This window comes from Eptesicus fuscus, chromosome 18 (assembly GCF_027574615.1).
Source record: "Eptesicus fuscus isolate TK198812 chromosome 18, DD_ASM_mEF_20220401, whole genome shotgun sequence".
Taxonomy (NCBI): Eukaryota; Metazoa; Chordata; class Mammalia; order Chiroptera; family Vespertilionidae; genus Eptesicus; species Eptesicus fuscus.
The window spans coordinates 457,660-481,233 of NC_072490.1; the positions used below are offsets into that span (position 1 = coordinate 457,660).

At 61.0% G+C, this 23,574-nt stretch overlaps 1 protein-coding gene across 1 annotated transcript in view; it reads right to left on the reverse strand.

The window, feature by feature from the left end:
* Positions 1–885: 885 nt before the first annotated feature.
* Positions 886–23,574, reverse strand: part of KIF9 (kinesin family member 9) — a 35,406-nt gene continuing 12,717 nt past the window's right edge. The window contains exons 7-22 of the mRNA XM_028133858.2: positions 22,334–22,417; positions 22,121–22,213; positions 20,342–20,489; positions 19,152–19,216; positions 16,701–16,778; positions 12,361–12,429; positions 11,770–11,874; positions 10,530–10,585; positions 9,448–9,538; positions 8,914–9,047; positions 7,180–7,371; positions 6,043–6,257; positions 3,864–4,040; positions 3,017–3,132; positions 2,549–2,653; positions 886–1,269 (exon numbers count right to left, since the gene is read on the reverse strand). Coding sequence (XP_027989659.1) covers positions 1,219–1,269; positions 2,549–2,653; positions 3,017–3,132; positions 3,864–4,040; positions 6,043–6,257; positions 7,180–7,371; positions 8,914–9,047; positions 9,448–9,538; positions 10,530–10,585; positions 11,770–11,874; positions 12,361–12,429; positions 16,701–16,778; positions 19,152–19,216; positions 20,342–20,489; positions 22,121–22,213; positions 22,334–22,417 — 1,779 coding nt within the window. The 3' untranslated portion in view covers positions 886–1,218. The remainder of the gene's footprint in view (positions 1,270–2,548; positions 2,654–3,016; positions 3,133–3,863; positions 4,041–6,042; positions 6,258–7,179; positions 7,372–8,913; positions 9,048–9,447; positions 9,539–10,529; positions 10,586–11,769; positions 11,875–12,360; positions 12,430–16,700; positions 16,779–19,151; positions 19,217–20,341; positions 20,490–22,120; positions 22,214–22,333; positions 22,418–23,574) is intronic.

The following is a 23,574-nucleotide window of genomic DNA, read 5'->3' on the forward strand; positions in this document are numbered from 1 at the left end:
AGGAGCTCATCGAGCATCTTTGCGAATGTTAAACATGGTAACATAATTTAGATGAAAAGATGTAAAGAAATAGAAACACTGGAACTTTTTAATGCTTGACTCACTGTCAAAACTCGCAAATTCTTTCGTTTCTGTGGCTCCAGCCCAGAGAGAGGAAACTCTTACCTCGTACGATTTCTGCCATTCTGAGGGACCGGGATGTCACGGGTATTTACAGAAGGCCTTGGGAACCGCAGAGTTTTCACAGACGTTATCTTGCGCAATCTCTCCAGCATTTCCTAGTGGGGGAGGCCCTAGCAGGGCTGGTGGGGATGCTGTGTTGCTGGGTAAAGGGCACGTGCGGTAGTTTTTTCTTATTCTATTGGCTGTTTCAGCCTTGGGCTCACTTTTATACTGACTCCCCGGCCTGGTGGCTCCTGGACCACACAGTGCAGACGTGAACCCCACACTGCGCGTGGCTACAGGTTCTCACAGGATCTGCGTGCCCTCGTCCCTGGGGAGTTTCCTGCTCTTTCTCCACGCGGTGGGGCCTCCCGCTCTCCTCCTCCAGGGTGAAGCCTTCTCGCTGGCTCCACCAGAACCCTGGGGTCTCGGATGGGACAGGTGCCGTCTAGCTCAGCCGTCCATCCGGTGCAGGTTCCGCACCTCCCTGCCAGCCTCCCTGTGGGGCTCTGGCTGCTGACTTCCTGGTAGGACGGCTCCTGTTTAAGGCTCTTGTTATTTTGAGGTAAAACATTTCCTGCAGCCATGATACCTGTCCCGTCCTCTCTCCTCTGCCTTCATGGCTCAGGGATACAGAGAGGATGCTCCGGAGGGGGCCGAGAGCCAGGCCTTCAGCCGCCACGACCCCCGGGATGGCCCTGCAGGGAAGGAGAGGCTGACGTGGCACAAAGGCCTCCACGGAGCTGGCTCGGCTACTTGCTCTTGTTCCTACTGAAGACTCCGCTCTGACCCCACCTGTACAGACAGGAAACAAGCACACATTCCAGACGACAAGCGTTTTATCTTGTCCCTGCGTGTGAGACAGAACTGAAACCAGGAGTGTCCTGGGAAGATGAGCGAGGGTCGGGTTGGAAGGACCCTCTGGGGGATGTCCCTCCTGGCAGGCCGGCCACTGCGTGTCCTCCGGGCGGGCCCAGCCTGGAGCAGACTGGCCGGAACGGGGCGGGTGGCTGGGCAGCTCCACTGGAGCAGGCAGGGGGCGCTGCCGAGGGGCCCCTATTTCCTCTGCGCCTTCGGGAGACCCATCGTGGATTTCAGGTAGCTGTGCTGGACTCGGAGAAGGGAAGGAAGGGATTGGTTAGGGCTCAGAAGCCGGGGACCCACCTGCATCCCCGTCATTCTTCCTGCCAGCGAGGACGCCCGCGCACACATACACACACACACTCACACACACGCACACTCACACATACACACACACACACGCACACACTCACACACGCACACACACACACACACCTCACATACACACACACACTCGCACACGCGCGCGCACACTCATACACACACACACTCACATACACTCACACACGCACACTCACACACACACACTCACACACACACACACTCACACACACGCACACTCACACACACACTCACACACACACACACCACACACACACACACCACACACACACACACAAACTCACACACTCACACACACCACACACACACACACACTCACACACACACACTCACACACACACACACTCACATACACACACACTCACATACACACACACTCACATACATACATTCACATACACACACACTCACACACACACACTCACATTCACACTCACATACACACACTCACATACACACACACACACTCGCACACGCGCGCGCACACTCATACACACACACACTCACATACACACACACTCACATTCACACACACTCACACACACACACACACTCACATTCACATACACTCATACCCACACGCGCACACACTCACATACACACACTCACATACACACACACACTCACACTCACACACTCACATTCACACTCACATTCACACACACATTCACATACACTCATACCCACACGTGCACACACACACACGCACACACACACTCACACACACACACGCACACACACACTCACACACACACACACACACCTCACATACACACACACACTCACACTATGGTGTGTCCTGTACTTAGAGGAAGCACTTCAGGGCGGCTTCTCTTTCACAGACTGCCGCATCGCTCCTCTTACTCTTTGGGGCCATCGTGACGTATAGGGGTGACCTGGACACGGCACTGCGGCACTAGCACGGTCGGTGATGGTGGAGATGGCCACTCACTGACTGAGCACGGACGCCCCGGGCAAAGGGTGATGCGCAGGAATGGTCAGTGCTCACAGCAGGCCCAGGCCTGGCCACAGCCTGTGGGACTCGAGCCGGCAGACACCGCTGCCTCTGGGTGACTGACCCCCAGCCGACGCCCCTCCCCGGCCTCTGCAGTGGGGAGTGGGATCCTGGGGGTGCTAGCGACGGGTCCCCAGGCCCACCGCCTGGAGCCATGAGCCGGGTTACCTTCTGTTCCCTCTTGACCTTGGCGTTGTAGAAGGAGATGGACTCGGGGCCGTCGGGCAGCACGTCCTGCTGCAGCTGGCTGAACTTGTCCTGGTCGTCTTCTCCCTGGGGGCCCAACTCAAGTCGTCCTCCAGCCTGGCTGTCAGGACGCGCCCGGCCCGGCCCGGGCCTGTGGTGGGCAGGAGGGCAGCCCCTGGCTGGGCTTGCAGTCGCCCCCACAGCAGCTCACACGCTCAGGCCCTGTCGGCCAGCCTCATCACAGACGCCCTGTAACTGCCCCCTGGGCAGGGCGAGCCACCCAAAAGGGTCACCTGTGTGCCCACCCTCGGTGACCGGGTAGAGACCTGTGGTTCCCACCTGCCTGGGCAGCTGTGGGCGCGGCTGGGAGCAGCCCACACATGCCACGTTTGTGGGGAGAAGAGGCCACCGCCCCCCTCCCGGCCCCCCACCCCCCCTGGGGCCACTCACCAGAGACACGATCCTGCTGACGGGCACCATGCCTGGCCGGATGCTGCTGCCCGGCTTCAGGGCCACCTGCATGTCCTCGGGGATGAAGAAGGACTCGTTGTACCAGATTTCAAATTCTGCGCGGAGGAGGGGACAGCACTGAGGGGGAGCCCTGAGCTGCAGGCAAAGGCTGTGTGCTCCTCGGAGGTTCACCTGCCACTTCCCGCTCCACGGTCTCCTCTCCATCTGCCTCCTGCCCCCCAATCCTATCAACAAACATCTGACGGCCCCACCCTGCCCTGCCTGCACCAGAGAGAAGCTTCTCCGTTTCTTTTAAGATCCATGGTTTGTTTTTAGTTTTTTAAATATATTGTTATTGATTCAGAGAGGAAGGCAGAGGGAGAGAGAGTGAGAAACATCAATGATGAGAGAGAATCATTATCAGTTGCCTCCTGCATGCTCCCTACAGGGGATGGAGCCCACAACCCGGCCCTGTGCTCTGACTGGGAATCCAACCGTGACCTCCTGGTTCAGTGGTCGGCAGACTCATTAGTCCACAGAGCCAAATATCAACAGTACAGCGATTGAAATTTCTTTTGAGAGCCGAATTTTTTAAACTTAAACTATACAGGTAGGTACACTGTCATTAACTTAATTAGGGCACTCCTAAGCTGGCCTTTGCTAAACACTCACGGGGCCAAAGAGCCGCACGTGCCTCGCGAGCCGCGGTTTGCCGACCACGGTCCTAGTTCATGGGTCACTGCTCAACCACTGAGCCACCCATGGGCCAGAGAGAAGCTGTGAAGCTGCTTCTCGAACCCAGGCCCAGGCGGCGGCCCTGCCCTGCGGGTCCCTTCCCGGACGGCACCTGTGAGCAGGCGGTGGCGACACTGGTCCACCAGGTGCTGGCAGTACTGGATCTCGGCCCTCAGGTCGCGCAGGTCCTGGTACTCCGCACGGTACTGCTTCTTGAGGTCTTTGAGCTTCAGGATCAGCAGGAATTCCTCCTCATCGATGATGATCAGCCCCTCCTTCTCATACTCGCCTGCAGAGGAGGGGGGAGGCCGGGGCTGAGGTGCCACCTGTGGGGAGGGAGGGGGAGGGAGGGGGTCCAGAGAGAGGGGAGCGCTGGCAGAGCACAGGACAGGAGCCCAGGGAAGGCCGGGCACTGCATGCGGCGGGCACTGGCCCCGGGGAGAGGGCGCTCAGAGCCGGGCAACCAGGAGGGTCGCCGGGGAGCGGGCAGGGATGGCCCGTGTGCCACACATCATGATCTCAAACCCCATCCATCGGAAATGCTCAGTAGCATCTCAATAGATGGATGGTTACCTTTTTTGTTTTAAAAAAACAAACCATGACATTTATTGCGCGACTAATCCCTGAATCCTTAGGTCAGCTGGGTGGCAGCAGCTGCCCTGGGTGTGGGTGCTGTTCCTGCACAGGATCCGGGCCTGAATCTTCGGCAGACCAAGTTTAGGGGCCTCAGGCGACCAGTCCCCTACCGCCCTGTCCTCGCTGCACTGCCCTGGCCCACGAGGCGCTGGGGTAGGGCCCTCACTGGTAAGCGGGCGTGTGAGCCCACGTTTCAGACTGTCTCCTGGTGACTGGAATTCATCAGCCACCGCCGTGTTAGGGGCGATTGGCCGTCTGCACCCCATCGAGTGGTGTCAGAGGCTCCGGGAGAGGAGTCGGCTGTGCTCTTAGCATATGCTCCACGCAGCCTCTCTGGACGGACCTGAGGCTCCGTCAGCTCCTTGAGGATCGTTGGGTTAAGTGGTCGGCAAACTCCTTAGTCAACAGAGCCAAATACCAACAGGACAACGATTGAAATTTCTTTTGAGAGCCAAATTTTTTAAACTTAAACTTCTAACGCCACTTCTTCAAAATAGACTCGCCCAGGCCGTGGTATTTTGTGGAAGAGCCACACTCAAGGGGCCAAAGAGCCGCATGTGGCTCGCAGGCCGAAGTTTGCCGACCACAGAGTTAAGACAAAATAACATGGTCTGTAAGCCACTCACCTGGCTGTCCTCTGCCCGCAGCACACTCACGCGTGTGGCCGGGAGCGGTTGTGGGCAATGTCTACCGTTGGGACCAGGGCACCCGGTCAGGGTAACCAGGGGAGCCCCTCCCCACGTGGGGGCCCTGCTCTCGGAACCTGATGGCCCCCCACCACCTGCCTTAGGAACTGAGTCCTTGCCAAGCCAGTGCAGGGGGGTGTGGTGCAAGGGTGCGCGGTGAGGGGTGTGCAGTGAGGGGTGTGCGGTGAGGGGTGTGCGGTGAGGGGTGTGCGGTGAGGGGTGAGCGGTGAGGGGGTGTGCGGTGAGGGGTGTGCGGTGAGGGGTGTGCGGTGAGGGGTGAGCGGTGAGAGGTGAGCGGTGAGGGGTGAGCGGTGAGGGGTGTGCAGTGAGGGGTGTGCGGTGAGAGGTGTGCGGTGCAGGGGTGTGTGGTGAGGGGTGTGCGGTGCAGGGGTGTGTGGTGAGAGGTGAGCGGTGAGGGGTGTGCGGTGAGGGGTGTGTGGTGAGGGGTGAGCGGTGCAGGGGTGTGTGGTGAGGGGTGAGCGGTGCAGGGGTGTGCGGTGAGGGGTGTGCGGTGAGGGGTGTGCGGTGAGGGGTGAGCGGTGAGAGGTGAGCGGTGAGGGGTGAGCGGTGAGAGGTGAGCGGTGAGGGGTGAGCGGTGAGGGGTGTGCGGTGAGAGGTGTGCGGTGCAGGGGTGTGTGGTGAGGGGTGAGCGGTGCAGGGGTGAGCGGTGAGGGGTGAGCGGTGAGAGGTGAGCGGTGAGGGGTGTGCGGTGAGGGGTGTGCGGTGCAGGGGTGTGTGGTGAGAGGTGTGCGGTGAGGGGTGAGCGGTGAGGGGTGAGCGGTGAGGGGTGTGCGGTGAGGGGTGTGCGGTGAGGGGTGTGCGGTGAGGGGTGAGCGGTGAGGGGTGTGCGGTGAGGGGTGTGCGGTGAGGGGTGTGCGGTGAGGGGTGAGCGGTGAGGGGTGTGCGGTGAGGGGTGTGAGGTGCAGGGGGCTCTCAAGGCTGCCCCAGCCACCTTCCCGCCTCCGTCACCTTGCTTCTCCCGCAGGGACTTCTGCGCGTTTAATCCCTCCTTGGTCACGTCGATCTCCCTCTTGATGGCATTGATGCGCTGGGTGGTCTCACTGGCCCTTTTCCTCCGCTCGTTCAAGATGGACTTGTTTTCTTTGAAGATGCGGTTGATCTCACTGCCTCGCTCGTTCTTAAAGTCCTCAAAGGCCACAGGCTTGGAGGGTGGGGTGCTGGGCCTGAGGGGGGGGGGAGGGACAGCTGTCTCAGAGCCAGCAGGCACTTCACCTGTCTCCCCTGGGCCCTGGAGCAGGAAGGCCAGGATTCCTGAGCACCGCCCCCCAGACCGTGGAGGAACCGCTCCCTCCTCTCTGCTCCTCGCACACGAGGGCAGTGACCACTGCGCAAACGGAGGAAAGCAAGGGGGTGCGTCACCCACAGCAAACAGCCAATCTCGCCGTGCGGAGTCTCCTTCAGGGATCTCTGTGATCGAGTTTTAAATGCTCGAGGTCACGCGGCGTCAATAATTAATTGCACACCTTTCATTTCCTCAGGAGCATTCTCTCATGCGATTAAAAACGCTGAGAACTCTAGTTACCGAGAGGTGAGCTTCAGTGCTGGGGGGAGGGACCAGCTGTGTCGTGGAGGGATGGAGGGATGGAGGGGAGAGAGAGGCACACGAAGAAACGGGCCTGGTCACAGGTGAGCTGTGAGTCTCGGGCGTGGGCCTGTCGTGCCTCCAGCTCCTCTGCACGTCCGGACGTGGTCACAGCTGGGGGGGTTGTCTTCGTGCACCTCCTCGTACACTCCCAGGGAGGAGGGAATTCCCTCAGGGCCCTTTCCCTCCTGTCAGCTGTTAGGTGTTTTGTTTTAATGGCGCTTTTTGCTTTTCACGTTGATGCAATGAGCGTCTTTTGCATAAATCTCCGTCCACATCCCTGTCCATTTCCTCGGCGGATTCCTGAACGCTCACTCGCTCACTCACCAAGGAGAGGAACAGGGGGCCCTGCCGGACCCTCCTCTGCCGGTGATGCCGCGTGGTCTCCTGGACTGTGCGCCGGGGTCTGCCCACCACCCCGACCTCATCTGCAGGGACTCTGCGTGTTGAGGATCACGCTCGGTCTGGGGGGGTCTGGGGCTGGAGCTCCGTCAGAGGGTCACCTGGGCGGGCGGGGCTCCTCCTTGGGGGAGTCCGAGGGCAGGGTTTCGATGTTGGAGGTCTCCCGGTCCCGCAGGATCATGTCCTTGACGTCCCCCTCCTTGGAGAGGGGGGTCAGCTGGGTCTTGGAGGTGGAGACATCCGCATCCTTGCCGCTCACGGGGCTGCTGCCACCGTCCTTTCTGGCCGCGGAGCTGGAGGGAGAGGGTGGGAGACCCAGGGCTCAGGCCCAGGGCGGGAGGCGTCCCCCACGCTGACCGCTGACGGGAGACGTGGAAGCCCCATCCCACCAGCTTCCATCTGATCCCGTGCCCCAGGGAAGCCATGCAGATGGGGAGGCGAAGGAGAGCGTGAGGAACCCGCCCCGGAGCCGTCAGCAGGAGCCCCCCTCCCTCCCCCAATCCCCCAACCTCACCCCCCATCTCCAGGCCCCAAGGGAAGGCTGTGGCCCTGGGGGGTGGGCCACACTCTCAGGGCCGTCCGTGGTGTGTCCAGCTGAGCTGCTGGTCAGGCAGCCTCTCTGGGAAGGACCCGCTGAGCCTCCACCAGGCGGGCTGTCTGGGGACCTGCTCTCCTGCCCACACCGGTGCCCTCCCAGCCCGGGACACTGGCTGCTGCCCTGTGTGTTGGTGCCGGGTCCTCCCGCCCGCCCAGAGGGGACACGTGAGCAGGCCTGTGCCCACAGGAGATGCCTGCTCTTTCCTCCTCTTCCTTTTCTTGCAACACCGTGCTTTGGGGGAGGGGAGGAAGCCTCGAGGTCTACCTGTAAGTGCACCTAAGGCAGCAGAACGGGGCGGGGGGGGGGGGGGGGTAGCTGCGCTTCCTGGAGCTACGCCTGGTCCCAGACTCTGCAGTCAGTGCTGGGCCACATCCTTTCCCGAGCGCTAATACCAGTAACAAGGGATGGCATCGCTCACTTATCCTCACAGCAACGCCAATGACACTGATGCTGTTATTATTACTATTCTGCTTTATTTTTAAAACAATTTTATTTATTGATTTGAGAGAAAGAGAGAGAGAGAGGGAAAAGTAAAGGAAAAATCCCATCATTTTGTTGTTCCACTTATTTACATGCTCATTGGTTGATTCTTGCATGTGCCCTGACCGGGAATAAACCTGCCACCTCAGTTATCAGGACGATGCTCTAACCACTGAGCTCCCGGCCAGGGCTTGTTGTTCCCATTTCAGAGATGAGAAACCAAGGCCAGAGAGGCTCACGCCTTCCACACGGTGAGGAAGAGAGGAGAGAGTAAGAAGGTGTGCCCCTGTCTGCCTCCTCACAGCCCACACGTGGCTTAATGAGCGAACCTGGACCCTCTCCCCACCTAGCACCCACAAAGCAGTCTGCCTGAGTGGTGAATTGGGGTTTGGGTGGTGTGAGTGCCAGCCAGCTGGTCACAGAAGGACTCTGTTGGGAGGTGGGGTTTGACATGAAACAGTAGAGGTCAATGCCAGCCAGCTTCTCACTTGGACTCTATTAGACTCAGCAGAAGTGTGACCTGGGAGGTGACTTCCCCTCCCTCAGTTTCCCCATCGGTGACCTGGAGGCATTGGCTCCCAGCTCGTGGTGCTGCTGTGCGGGGGGAGAGGACAGCCCGCCCGGGCCCTGGATGTTGCTAGGATGGGCAGCAGTGACCGCACCGGGCCACAGAGGAGCGAGACCAGAGGGAGGGGGCCAGGCAGCGTCCTCCCGTCACCAGCCCGGAGGGCCAGGTGCCGAGCGGGCCGTCACTCACCTGAACTGCTCCCTCCACGTCCGCCTGGACCTGGACTTCTTCCCGGGTTTGCTGGAGTAAGAGGCAACCCCCAGTCCGAAGCCCTGTCCGTCAGACTCACCCACCAGGTGGCCATCGGCATCCATAAGCCCTGCCTGGAGAGAGGCCCGCCGCAGGGGCCAAGGTCAGGCCAAGGGTTTGTTCAGGCCTCGGGGGGACACAGGCGTGCGTGGGCTGAAGGCTCAGGTGGGCACGTGGAGCCCACAGCACGCGGCGGCGGCTGTCAGCTCAGGCCGTCCCCGGCGAGCCTGTCCCCTCTCCACATGGACTCCCGTGGGTTTCCTTCCAGGCCCTGGATCCTCAGCTCGTTCCCAGCCCCGCTCCTGGGATCCCTTGGTCTCCCGTTCTGGAGACGGCCGTGAACCACACCCACGCATCCCGCCGTGAACCCTCTGCTCCAGCCCCGATGGGCTTTAGTGCCAGGCGCCTGCTGCCCGGAAAGGTCTCGGATCAACAATCCGACGCGAAGGCTGCCGGCAGGAGGCAGCCGCTCACCTTCTGGACGGCAGAAATGGCTGCAAAGTCGTTCTTGTCTATGAGGGTGTACTTCCTGCGCAGCGCGGACTCCACTTCCTGCTCCTGTTGGCTGGGGGGAGAGCCAACACTCAGTCCTGGGCCGCACGGAACCCCGAGTGCGTCCTAGGGGCAGCCCCGTGGGAAGGAGCCCGGCCTCCCCAGGAACCAGGCCTGACAGGAGCAGCTCCCTCGGGCCTCCGAACCCCCATGTGCACCACGGCCGAGCCCCGCGCCCGCAGGGCCGCTGCGCCAGGAGGAGCTCACAGGAGCGGAGCCTGTGTGGGGTCCCCTTCCCTGTCTGGGTCCCGTCTCCACAGGCCCTTGGTTTGTGGCTGTTTTTAACCCCCACCCGAGGACATTTCCCACTGACTTTAGGGAGAGTGGGAGAGCCAGGGAGACTCAGAGAAACATCCATGTGAGAGAAACACATCGACGGGCCTCCTGCACGAGCCCCAACCAGGGCCTGGGCCGGGGAGGAGCCTGCAACCGAGGTGTGTGCCCCTGACCGGAATCGAACCCGGGACCCTTGGGGTCTGAAGGCCAACGCTCTATCCACTGAGCCACACCAGGCAGAGCTCTAACAGGCCCTTTGGAATCACGTGACCAGCTTCTGTGATACCCACCCACCCAGCAGAGCCACTTGGACCACAGGGACGTGTGCACCCGAATAAACCACAAATGCCTGCTGAGGGGGCTGGGGAGCTGTAGCCACATTCAGAGCCTCCTGTCCCATTGATGAGCTCAGGACACAGCCACAGGGACACCTCTCTCTGGGAGGCCCACCACTGGAGGGCTGTCCCCTAGGCTTCCCCCAGGGATGGGCAGGGGAGGGCAAAGGAGAGGAGGGCAGGGCAGGGGAGGGCAGGGCAGGGCAGGGCGGGAAGGTCTCAGGGCTCTGGGCAGAGACTTTCGGGACCAGGGCCTGGGCACATCCGAGCACTCGGTTCTGGCCCCGCATGGGCACAGGGCACAGGACGCACTCGCACAGGAGAGGCGGGGGGTGCTTGGCGGCGGAGTCCACGCCCCGATGAAAGAGTCGGGTGGGCAGGGAGGGCCCTTACATCAGAACCACCCGGAACTGGTTGAACACCTCCTGGATCTGCCTGAGGTTAATGACCTGGAGAGAGGAGACGGGCGGGGTTAGGCCTTGGCACCGGGGCCAGCTGTGCCTGTGTCAGTGGAGAAGCCAGGACCTGGGCCGACCGCGGACCGTCTGCCTCAGAAACAGGACGTCTGCCCGCGGAGGACAGAGGGCACCTGGCCATCGGTCCAAACCGAGTGTTTTCTGGGCGTGAACTCCCCTTTCTAAGTGACGGTCTCCGTGAAACCAACATGGCTCTAGTTCTTGAAAATACGCAGAGCAGTCTGTCTAACAAAGAGGTGATACGCAAATTAGGCCTGGACCCCGTAACGGGCCACGGCCAGACAGGAGGAGGTTGCGAGCGCAGGTGAGGCCCGGAGCGGAGATGGAGACAGAGGCAGGGGGCTCGGGCGGCCCGGAGCGGACACAGGCAGGGGGCCAGGGGACGCGAGGCCCCCTCCTCACTCGATGGGGCCCCTAGCCGGTTAATAAAACGTGTTGTCCTGAGCCCTCCCGCTTCCTCAGGTTCCATTCTGAGCCTCTGAGGGTGCAGACACGTCCACGCCTGTGGCTGGAGGAGGCCACGCCTCCCTCTGGACCCTGACCCACAAGCAGTGCCCTTGATGGGGGTCGGTCTGGGGCTGCCCTTGCTGGGGAGGCCGGGAGCCCCCTCAGCTGCCACAGTAACGGGCGGGTCTGCGCAGGCAGCTCCCCGTGAAGAGCTGGCCGCCTGCGCTGCGGGAACAGCTGCCTCTGCCGAGGGCCCTTCCCGTGTGGCTGGCTCCCTCCTAGGCCCACCGCCCGGGTCTTCCGTGCGCACAGCCAGCATGGCCCTCGTCCTTGACCGGCACCTCCACCTCCACAGCAGCCGAGGAGCCAGGCTCAGGCCCTTCCCCGCGGAGGCGGCGAGGCTCCCCAGGTACCGAGGTCACGCGGCACGGAGACGCGCGGATGGGATCCGACCGGCGGCCTGGCTCAGGCCCCGCCTGGTGCCGGCGATGGATTGCCTCCTGTGCGTTCTAGACTGTTCAGGCTGCTGGCCACTGGGCGGGCACCCACAGCCTGGTAACCTGGACTTGGAGGCTGAGGCCTCGGTGGCTGAAGGGACTCTGAGGTCGGGGTCCCCCCACACCCCCACTGCACCCTCAGGGGCGGTCCCAGGGCCAGCGCAGCGGACGCCGGGTCGGACGCAAGCTGGGTCCTGAGGAGAGGCTCCTTACATCGATCTCGTCCAGCGCCCCGTCCAGGTACCGCCGCACCTGGGAGTGGATCTCGGCAATCTGGATCTCGTCCATGGGGTCGTAGTTCACGTGGGAGCGGTTGGCCTTGGAGGAGGATGACGCACATCAGCTCGTGCGCTGAGCCCGCGAGGGGCAGCAGGGCCGTTCGAAGAACCAGCACGGAGCCTGGGCACCCCGTGGCCACCAAGCCAGCCCACTCTGCCTGCATCAGGCCTGGGGGAGGGGCCTGGCTCAGGCCAGAGGCTCTGGTCAGCGAGGGACAGTGAGCGGCGAGGGAGGGGAGGCACTCCGCTGGCGGATTCTAGGAGGAGGGGACGGGAGGGCGGTGCGGCCTCGGCCTCCAGGCCCCTCTGGGCCTGAGCATCAGCCGGGCAGGCCCCTGCACTCCTGGCTGCCACCCTCCACACCCCAGCCTGCCCCCAGCCCTGACCTCGACCCATCATGTCTGCCGCGTACCCCAACCTGCCGCCCCCGACCCCCTGCCCCTCGTCCTCCTGCCACCTGCCTGCCTCTGCTCCCTGCCCATCTGGCCCCGGTGCCCCAGTCCTGCCCCCAGGCCCGGCCCCGTACCAGGCTGTCATGGATGGCCAGCTCCTGCTTGAGCAGCGCCAGCTCCTTCTCCAGGTTCTTGACCATCCGCTGCCAGGGAAGATGGTGGGCAGAGAGGCAGTCAGAGGAGGCCCGGCTTCTCCACCTCAGCCCAGCCCCTGCCCTCCCTCAGACCACGCGCGCTCCCGGCGGTCCACGGCGGGATCCCGGCATCTGGACAATTCCTGCCCCACGGGGGCCTTCCCCCAGCGGGGTGTAGGGCTGAGGGGCCTCGGCAGCCCCCGCAGAGGAGACTCAGAGCAGTGAGCACAGGCACCCCGAGGGCCGCACCAAAACCCAACTCCCGCCCTGGCCGGCGTGGCCCAGTGGATAGAGCGTCGGCCTGCGGACTGAAGGGTCCCGGGTTCAATTCTGGTCAAGGGCACGTGCCCGGGTGCGGGGTTGATCCCCAGTGGGGAGCGTGCAGGAGGCAGCTGATACATGATTCTCTCTCATCATTGAGGTTTCTCTCCCTCCTTCCTCTCTGAAATCAATAAAAAAATGTGTTTTTTAAAATGGCCACTGGAGGGCGCCCTTGGCAGCGGGATCCCGGGACCCGAGCTGTGGCCAGTCCCCAGCCAGAGGTGGGCTCACTCAGCGGGGCGTCTGGCTGAGCCGCTGGGGTCTCCAGCCGGATGACTGTCCAGTGTGACCTCCGGGCCATCAGGTGACACGGGGCGGTGGGCCATCTGCCCGGGGCCGCCAGCCTCCACGCCACGCCCTCCTCCACGGACCGGACCGGAGAGAGGCTGGAGCGGCAGACCCCACGGCACGGCGCCTGGCAGCACTCCGCAGGCCGACGCCCTTGGAAAGACCAGGAGCCTTTTCTGGGCGGAACGAATGCCTTGGACACAGCACAGACACGCTCCCTGCCGGCCAGGCATTCACCGTCACAGAGGAGGATGGCTCCGAGGGCTCAGCGTGAGCCCCGATCCCCGCCCCAGGCCTGCAGCTCTCAGCCGGGAGAGCTTCCCCACACCTGCAGGGTAGCTCCTCTCGGCAGAGCACAGCACCCCTCATCTCTCTCTGCTGTCTGCTGGAGCCCGGGGCTCACAGAATCGCAGCCGGACCCTGGGCGGTCATCAGTCCAACCCCCCGCGTGACCCTGAGGCTCAGCTGCTGGCAGAGGCGGATCGAGCCAGCCCCCTGCCTCACAGCCAGGCCCACCAGCCAAGGAAATTCCGGAAGCTCTTCCACCCCCTGGGGCGCAGGTGTCAGCGCAGAGGGAGGTCCCGGAAGCCACCTGTGCCACACTGGCACGGCCAAGGGTGAGCCTGAGGGGGGCGGTGAAGGATGGAGAACAGACAGACAAGAGAATGGACGCTGGGTCTGGGTGGACGCTGTCCTCTGATGGAGAGCCAGTGACAGCGCCACGGACTACAAGCCGCGTCTTATTTTACAGCCGATGCCCGAGGCACAGTAAGGGCGGGTCACGATGTTGACATCATTCTCGTGGATTTCGATCCTCCTCAACTACATGCACCTGAACTCTATCCCTCAGCCACGCAGGGCCACGTGTTCGGACCGCAGGGTCACGCTGACAACTACAGCTGTGGGCTATCACTGTGCTGGGAGGCTCTGCCCTCCAGGCTGGGACGTGCACGTGGCCACGAGGGGACCGTGCCCTCTCGTCAGTCGTCCGAGGCCAACCCTGTCCAAACACGGTGGCCGGCCGCGCCCCAGAGCCACCTGAGGACGGGCTCACAGGAAGGGCGGCGGCCAGGAGGCTCCCAGCTGCTCTCACCACTCAGGCTCGTGAGGGAAGGTGCTTATCCCGACGCGGTCCAGGACGCGACGCAGACTTTAGAACGGAAGTTACTTTACGGAGCGTGAGCGTCCTCCGGCACCAGGCCCACCCGGCCAGGTTCACAGGCGGTCATGTGATCCTCCTGAGCTAGCGCACCACATAACAAGAAACATACATGTAAAAAGACATAATCGCCGATTTGCCAAGGTTGTGGGTTCGATCCCAGTTCGGCACATCGAAGACTCAAGAAATGCATGAATAGGTGTAACAACAAATTAATGTCTCTCTTTCTGTAAATCAATTTTTAAAAATTTAAAAAAAACTTAAAGCTGCAGAAAAGGATAGAAAACAATGCCATGAAATGTAATTAGACCACCCCCACATCTGACTGTAACAGCGTGCTGCCATATTGGCATCTGGGGGGTTTTAAAGAAATAAAACGTTTCAGATAAATGCGAAGTCCCTGTGTGCCCCAATCCAAGTCCATTCCCCCAGACACCCCAGAGGGACCCTCCAGCCTCGTTTTTGTCACTGGCGCGCACGCGCGCGCGCGCACACACACACACACACACACACACACACACACACACGGTACCCACTGACAATGGCTGACTAGCGAGGCTGAGTGATGACGCTGGGTAGGTTGAATGCGTGTTTAACTCACGATATTCTCAACTTAAGACGGGTTTCCCACGTAGCCCCATCGTCAGCCCAGGAGCATCTGTTCCCATGAATGGTCGTCAGGATCCTTTGAATGTTTTCACACTCGGAGTCGATGTCAGATGCCCCGTCCGGGCCACTCCAGTCCCACCTGAGATTGTCCAGGCTCGGGCCCTGGCTCTGGCTCGCTCCCCCACAACACGTTTGGCTGCTCCCCAGCTTTTCACGATCACGACGAGCAGTGAGAGCACTGTCCCTGTAAAGCTCTTCCCACACATCCCTGAGAAGGTTTACCCTGTTACGTAGAACTGGCAGGGGACCTGTGGGAATGAGCAGAGTGCTGGCCAACACCTACCGAGCATCAGCAACACGACAGCACTGTGCGAAGAGGTTTCTGCCCATCATCCTATTCTGTTGTGTGTGTGTGTGTGTGTGTACTTAATTGATTTCAGAGAGGAAGGGAGATGGATAAAGAGATAGGAACATTAATGACAAAGAGAATCATTGGCTGCCTCCTGTACACCCCACACTGGGGATCGAGCCCACAGCCCGGCTGGGAATCGAACCATGACCTTCTGGTTCATAGGTCAACGCTCAACCACTGAGCCATGCCGGTCAGGCCTCATGTTATCCTTCACATCTTTTTTGTTTAATCCTCACCTGAGGATATTTTTCATTGATTTTTAGAGAGAACAGAATAGAGAGGGAAAGACAGAGAGAAACATCGATGAGAGAGAAACACATGGATTGGTTGCCTCCTGCATGTGCTTTGACCAGGGCCTGGGCCAGAGAGGAGCCCGCAACCGAGGTACATGCCCTTGACTGGAATCGAACCCTTTGGTCCGCAGGCCGACGCTCCACCCACTGAGCCAATGACCAGGCCGCTCCTCATTGAGAGTGGCTTCTGTTCCTCCCCAATTTCACAAATAACGAAGCTGAAGCTTAGCAAGAGTACGGATCTTGCTGAGGCCACACAGCTGATGCAGGTAAGCAGGCTGCTGAGCCAGGACAGCCCAGGGCAGGGGCCTGGGCTCCTAGCCACTGAGCCAGCGGTTCTCAAAGTGTGTCCTCAGAGCGGCAGCAGCAGCAGCGGGGAATGTCTAGAAGTGAGAATCCTCGAGCCCCACCCCAGGCTGATGCAATCAGGAGCTAAGGGGCCGGGTCCAGGGGCGTGTGGTCCAGCAAGCCCACAGCATCGCCCTGGTGCCCGCTCGAGGCTGAGAGCCAGCTCCAAGCGCTGTTCCTCCTCACCCTCCAGCCACGGGTCCCCCCACCCTCCCCCACCCCCTCACAGAGCCACAGGGCCTGGCGTTTGCCGTCAGGGTGTAGGATCTGGAAAGTGTAACGGGTCTGGCAGGAGCTCAGGGCGTGCATATGCCCCTATGGGCAATAACTACGATTCCGTAAGCACTGGAAACGCACGCCAGACGATCGGCACGTGTTTTCCCTTTACCAGATGCTGCCAAAATGCTCTCCCACGCGGTGTACCCATCCTCCGGCCAGAGGGAGAGCGGCGTCCCTGTTTCAGGACATCTCGACACCAAGTTGCAGTGAGAAAAATTCTAAGTTTTGCCCGTCTGGGGGTGAAATCCACTTAGGTTCTAATTTGCATTTCCCTGGTCCGTGGGGATGCTGAACATTCCCTCTCAAACAGTCAGCTGTCAGCCAGGGACGTCCCTGCTGATGCCCGGGCACTCGGCAGGCAGCGCCTGAACCCCTGACCTCGCCCTTTCACCTGTGGCGGCCCCCACAGGGTGTCCGGGTACCCTGATGGCTGGCCCGTCCTGGAACGGGAAGGGACTGGCCCAGATTACATTTTGGCTGAGGGAGGAAGGGAAGCCAGGCCTGTGAGACCCGGGCAGCAGGTCCCCCGCCCCCCGCCCCCCTCCCCGGAGACTGCCCGCAGGCCCCGTACCTCCGCGTCGTACTTCTCATTGACGGCAGGCTCCGTGGTGACCAGCTTCATCCTGCTCGCGAACCGCAGCGAGGACAGCTGAAACAGAACAGACCTCGCTGTCTGTGCCATTTACTTACAAGGAGGAAAGGCGTCCACGAGGAAAGACAAGCCCGTTTAGAGACAAGCTCCAAATCGGACCGCGGGGTCTCCGGCCACCGTGGAGGGACGTCAGGAGGGGCTTGCCGGGCCCCTCGGCAGGGGCAGCCGGGGCAACGATGGCAGGAGGCCACGCGGCGGCCGCGCACACGTGCTTGGGACACGGCCCACCGCGCAGACGACACGGCCCACCGCGCAGACGGCACGGCCCACCGCGCAGACGGCACGGCCCACCGCGCAGACGGCACAGCCCACCGCGCAGACGGCACACAGGGCGGCGGATGCTCCCGAGGCCACCTGAGTCCCAGCCTCACGCCCTGCGGCCCACGCGCAGCCCTGCGGCCGGGCAGCAGACGGGAGGGTCAGGTCACCTAGGAGTGGCCCCGGGGAGGGCCACAGGGTCCTCTGGGGGGCAGTCTGGCCACCCACTGTGCGACCTCGGGCAGGTCTGACTTCTCTGCAAAGCCAGGCGCCCTGCCTCCGGGTCCCCGGGAGACTCAGGTGAGGCGTGCAGGGTGCTCTGGGCAGAGCTGCCCACAGGGGCCTCGGGCAGGGCCCCCATTCCTGCAGCTGGAGCTGCTCTGTGAGGGGGGAGGGCCGGCTCCCTCCACAGCCAGGCGTGGCCACACTCCCTCACTGGGGTCACCCCACACACGGAGTGTCAGCGCAGGAGCAACACGATCCGTGACGGGAACCGCCTTGCGGTTTCAACACGTTTGGGGAAGAGATTCGCCGGCTGCCACTCCCCAGCACGCCTCGTCCCAACCCTGAGGCCCCTCGGCGCTCCTCGGGCTCCGGGGGCTCGGCTCTGGGCACAGATCTCCGACGGCGTGGGCACAGCAGGTGCAGGACAGCCACTGCCGAGCAGTGACCGTCTCTGGGTGGGACGGGGCAGAGGCCCCACCGTCCCGAGGAGGCCGTGCTCTCAGGGCTCCTGGTGGGGGGCAGCCAGGAGAGCAGGAGGCCTGACGCCTGCCTCTGGGGAAGCCGCCTGAGCATCAGAGGGAGCGCCCATCCCGCCTCCCGCGTCCAGGCCCTTCGCAGGAGGCCCCTGGAAGTGGGGCAGTCAGCCCCTCGTGCAGGAAGCTGGGAGGCCCACAGGAGGGTCCTGCCCTGTGGTGCCCCCGGACAGGACCTGCGTGGGTTATCCGATGGCTGAAGTGCCCTAAACACCCACATTTTAAAAACGAAATGTTTGGCCCGGCCGGCGTGGCTCAGTGGTTGAGCATTGACCTATGAACCAGGAGGTCATTGGTTTGATTCCCGGTCAGGGCACAGGCCCGGTTGTGGGCTCCATCCCCAGTGTGGGGTGTGCAGGAGGCAGCCAGTCCATGATTCTCCCTCACCATTGTTTCTCTCTCTCCCTCTCCCTTCTTCCCTGAGACCAATATTTTTTTAAAAAGTGAAAAGTCTAAGGGGAGCCTTCCAAACCTTGTGAAGATGGTGGCCCTTCCGAGGAAGGAGGGGCGGCTGGCACCCAGCGGGTGGGCTCACCCCCGACCCTTCTCCCTCCCCAGGCCACCTGTGACCCTGCGGGGGGGGGGGGGGGGGAGACCTCCCCGAGTTACAACTCTTTCCACAGCCCTTTCCGACTCAAAGCCCGTGACAGCCCCGCGCCCGGCAGCTGTCCTTCCCGTCCTTCCTGAGCCTCCCGGGCAGGGCCACCCCGGGCCCACCAACCCTGTGCCAGGAACATCGCCGCTTCCCTGCCCCCACGCCCTCCCAGCGGCCGCCTTCCGCACCCCGGCTCCAGGAAAACCCTCCCTCTGGAGGACCCCTCCATCGGGCCTCCACCTGGGCCTCCACCTGACCTGACGTAGGGCCTCGACTGGCTCCTCCCTCCCGAGCTGCTCCCCGCCCCCCGCCCCCGCTCTGCGCAGGGCAGATGTTTAATCCCCATCAGGGCAGATGTTTAATCCCCATCAGGGCAGATGTTTAATCCCCATCAGGGCGTACCAGCCGAATAACGACGCCTGGAACCCCGGGCTCCTGCCGAGGTTTGTAACGTGCACGATCACGAGAACGAGGCGAGGCATGGGCGCTCCTCGACCCCAGTTCCCAGAGGAGCTGCGGCGGGCGTGGCCTCTGCCCTCCCGCGGAGCGGGCTCTCAGCCTCCTCTCCTGGCACCGGCCCCCGCCGAGCCTGCCTCCTGCTCTGCCTCTTCCTCCCAGAGCTTCTGCCCCTTGGTCCTTGGTATTTGGATCCTGGCTGGACTCCTCTCAGCAATTTTGGCTCAGCCTCGCCCCCGGGGTCAGCCTTCCCCGCCCCCGCCCCCTCGTGGAGGGCTCCCCGGCCGCGGGCTGTGCACGCACCGTCTCGTCCAGCTGGGCGGCTTCCCCGTAGACGTTGGTCACGAGCACCATGTTGCAGTTCCCCCCTGCGGGAGGCGGGCACAGAAGACCATGAGCCACGCGGGTTCACGCCCAGGGGTTCCCCTGAGCTGGTGGGGGTCGGTGATGAGTGGAAGGTGTGTGTGTCCCCCAAACCCACATGTGGAAGGCCTAACCCCCATTGGGAGGGGGGCTTTGGGAAGGCAATCGGGTGTAGGTGAGGTCACGAGGGGCAGCAGAGGAGATCTGGCGTGAGGCCGGGAGGGGCAGGGGCAGGTCTTGCTCACAGTCGCACTCGGTTAATAACCAGACACCGACGATGGTGTCATCGGGCCCAACACAAAACCTGGGGCCCAGGGGTGACGAGACACCACCCTCACCCCATCGGGGAGACTGTGGGGGAAGGAAGGACGTCCGGGAGAGGCCACACCTGGGCCTAGGACAGTGATGGCGAACCTATAACACGCGTGTCAGCACTGACACGCGTAGCCATTTCTGATGACACGCGGCCGCATGCCGAGGATGAAACATTTGCTGCTCCTGAGGATGAAACATTTGTGACTAGAGTCTTGGAGTTAGTTTTTTCCTCAAAGTGACACACTACCCGAGTTATGCTCAGTTTTTTGGCGAAGTCTGACACACCAAGCTCCGAAGGTTGCCCATCACTGGCCTAGGCGGTGAGGAAGGACGTGCCAGCTGGTAGAGGCATGAGGAGGTGTTCCCAGGAGAGGCCAGAGCTTAGGCACAGGTGCTGGGAGTGAACAGCGTGACGTGCTGTAGGTACCGGAGAGGGACTAGGCGTGGTTCCGCCTTCCAGGCGTGTCTGAGGCCACTGTGAAAAGGCTGCACGAGGTTCATGCCACCGGGAAGGGGCAAGGCCATGATCACAGCAGCGGACAGGCCAGCCCTGGCCGGTGTGGCTCAGTGGATAGAGCGTTGGCCTGCAGACTGAAGGGTTCCAGGTTCGATTCCTGGTCGGGGCACATGCCCAGGATGCAGGCTCCATCCCCAGTAGGGGGCGTGCACGAGGCAGCCGATCCATAATTCTCTCTCATCATGGATGTTTCTATCTCTCTCTCCCTCTCCCTTCCTCTCTGAAGTCAATAAAAATATATTTTTAAAAAAGGCCCCGGCCGGCTGGCCCCTCTCCCGTGCACCGGCCGCACCCTCACCTAGGGAGTCCTTCAGGGCGTGGGTGAGCTTGCACTGCCGGAAGGGGATGTGGTCCCGCCGCTGGTCCCCGAGGGCGATGATGGCCTGCTCCAGGAAGGACAGCGACTTGTTGATGTAGGTGGCCTCCCTCAGCACGCGGCCCTCGGACTGCAAACAGAGCCGGTTCTGCTTCAGACCCGGGAGCGCGGCCCCACCCCGAGCACGGGTCCGGCCAGCAGAGCCTCCTTCGCGGTCGGGGCCGCGTTCCGTCTTGGCCCGATGACGCCAGCGCGCAGCGGTCACTCCCACACACACCTGCGGTGCTGGTGCACGTGGGCACCAGGTGGAGGTCCACGTGGAAACTCACAGGAAGCCCACACGAACAGGCACGCACACCTGAACATCTGCAAACAGTCCTGTGACTTTACCCAAACAGGAACGCGCACACGGACGCACAAACAATGCTCATCCGAACACACTTGCGACTGCCTTTTTTTTCATGTATTTTTCCACTTGGATATTTTTACATACCTTTTGAAGTTGCATATGTTAATTTACAATGTTTAAAATTAGAATTTTAACGAGCCTAATCATAATACTCCTTCGTACTAGTCTATAAAAGTAAAAAAGACTTTAATACACACTACCTTTTTAAAAATTTCTTAATATATACTTTTATTGCTTTCAGAGAGGAAGGGAGAGGGAGAGAGAAACATCCATGATGAGAGAAGACCATTGATTGGCTGCCTCCTGCACGCCCCCTACTGGGGATCGAGCCCGAAACCTGGGCATGTGCCCTGACCCGGTGTCGAACCCGGGACCCTTCAGTCCGCAGGTCAACGCTCTATCCACTGAGCCACACCAGCCAGGGCAGTACACACTACCTTGTTAGTTGGCCACTGTTCTAAGTTTTGGGCAGGGGAGAGCTTATTATCCAAAGCACAATCAGAGAGGGCCAAAGCCTGAGTCCACCTTATAATAGAGCTGAAAACAGAAACCATACCCTAGTACCCTTAGGCTACGGGACTTTTTTTTAACTTGTCAATCACGGTTGACATTCAATATTATTTTATATTAGTTTCAGCTGTAGACTCTAGTGAATACTTATGCTAATACTCACATTCATATAAATATTTCAGATGAAATACTCATGCAAATACTCCTGTGAACACTCACGCTCATACAGAGAAAAGCTAATCACTTACTGAGTGCCAGGTTCTTGTTAAGAATTTAGAGGCTGCGCCCTGACCAGTTTGGCTCAGTGGATAGAGCGCCGGCCTGGGGACTGAAGGGTCCCATGTTCGATTCCGGCCAAGGGCACATGCCTGGGTTGCAGGCTCGATCCCCAGTAGGGGGCGTGCAGGATGCAGCCGGTCCATGATTCTCTCTCATCATTGATGTTTCTCTCTCCTCCCTCTCCCTTCCTCTCTGAAATCAATAAAAATGTATTTTAAAAAGAATGTAGCGGCTATGATCTCATTTCAACTTTGGAAAAGCCCTGCCGGGTAGGAACGGCCTCTGTCGCGGCTGTCCCTGCTCCTTCGGTCCCGCCAGCTCCGCAGGGCCAAGCCCACCTGCTCCACGGCAGCGGTCGCCAACCTCCGGACCTCACGGGCCAGCAGTGACCCGCGGACCCCTGGTGGGCGACCGCCGCTCGTCCGCGTCTCCTTCAGGACGGTGCTCACCATGAGGGCAGCCCCCACGAGCGCGGCCCCCGTGCTCGGGCCACTGTGCCGGACACGGGGCCATGGCTCGTGGAGAAGGAACCTCTGCTCCCTCCACCCCGTCCCCCCACTTACCCCAGACTTCCCCAGCCTTTCCGAGCCGGCTAGATCCACCAGATTAATTTTGGAAGTGATGTACTTTTCATCCGATAAGGTCCGTGAGTGGGCCTGTGAAACATCCAAACAGACGAGGCTGAGGCTTCCCGGGGAGAGCCTCCTGCTGGGGCCCAGGGAGCGGGCCGTGACCCCCCCCCCCCCCCCCCCGGCAGGCGAAGGGCCCGCGCTCACCTCCACGTAGATGGTGAAGATGCAGTGCGACCTGGACGAGTTCTTGTTCATCGTGTGGGAGGCGATGATCCTGTTGGTTTCCCCCTGAAGAGGAGGGGAAACGGGACGACATTTTGGAAATGTGAATAACCGGGCCCTGGGGTCATTGCAGGGACACCGACGGCTGCACAGTGAGTCCTCGGCGCCCTCGCCGCAGGCAGCCGGCCTTTCCGGCGGGTCCCCTTTATAAGCCAGTCGCGCGGGAGACAAGTCAGAGCCCGGGTCTACCCTTGGATGCACGGCGAGGGACGTACGGATTTGTACGGCTTTCCCAAAAGCCACGTGGCAAGGACCGGGACGTGCCTCCGACGTGTCCATGAACACTGAATCGTGATCAGCCTTCACACCCAGCACGTAGGGAAGGACCTATCTGTACGGGGAACCTATGCTGGCAGGACACTCTGGGCAAAGAGTTTTCAACAGCAGAGAGTCACAGCAAACTAACTCGGACACCACGTTACAAAGACCACACGCCACGACCACGAGGGATTTAGCCCTGGGATGCGAGGATGGTTTGACATCAGCAAGTCAATCGAGGGGACGCAGCACGTTTCCAGGATGAAGCACAGCAGGCTATGCGGGCGCGCCCTGAGGAAGGCTAGGCGCTCGGGGAAGAAGAATAAACAGCGGCTGCTCCCAGGATGTTCACGAGAGTCGCTTCCTGGTTGGGGGTTTACAGGCCGTTTTCCTTCTCATACAGGTCCGTGCCTCCATTTTATTTTTTTGACAGTGAACATGGACTACATTAAAAATCTGGGGGGAGCCAGTATGGCTCAGTGGTTGAGTGACAACCTATGCACCAGGACAGTGGTCGGCAAACTCATTAGTCCACAGAGCCAAATACCAACAGTACAACGATTGACATTTCTTTGGAGAGCCAAATTTTTTAAACTTAAACTTCTTCTAACGCCACTTCTTCAAAACAGACTCGCCCAGGCCGTGGTATTTTGTGGAAGAGCCACACTCAAGGGGCCAAAGAGCCGCATGTGGCTCTCGAGCCGCAGTTTGCCGACCATGGAACTAGGAGGTCACAGTTCGATTCCCGTTCAGGGCACATACCCAGGTTGTGGGCTCGATCCACAATGGGGGGTGTGTAGGAGGCAGCCGATCCATGATTCTTGCTCATCATTGATGTTTCTATTTCTCTCTCCCTCTCCTTTCCTCTCTGAAATCAATAAAAAAAAATTTTTTTTAATGGGGGG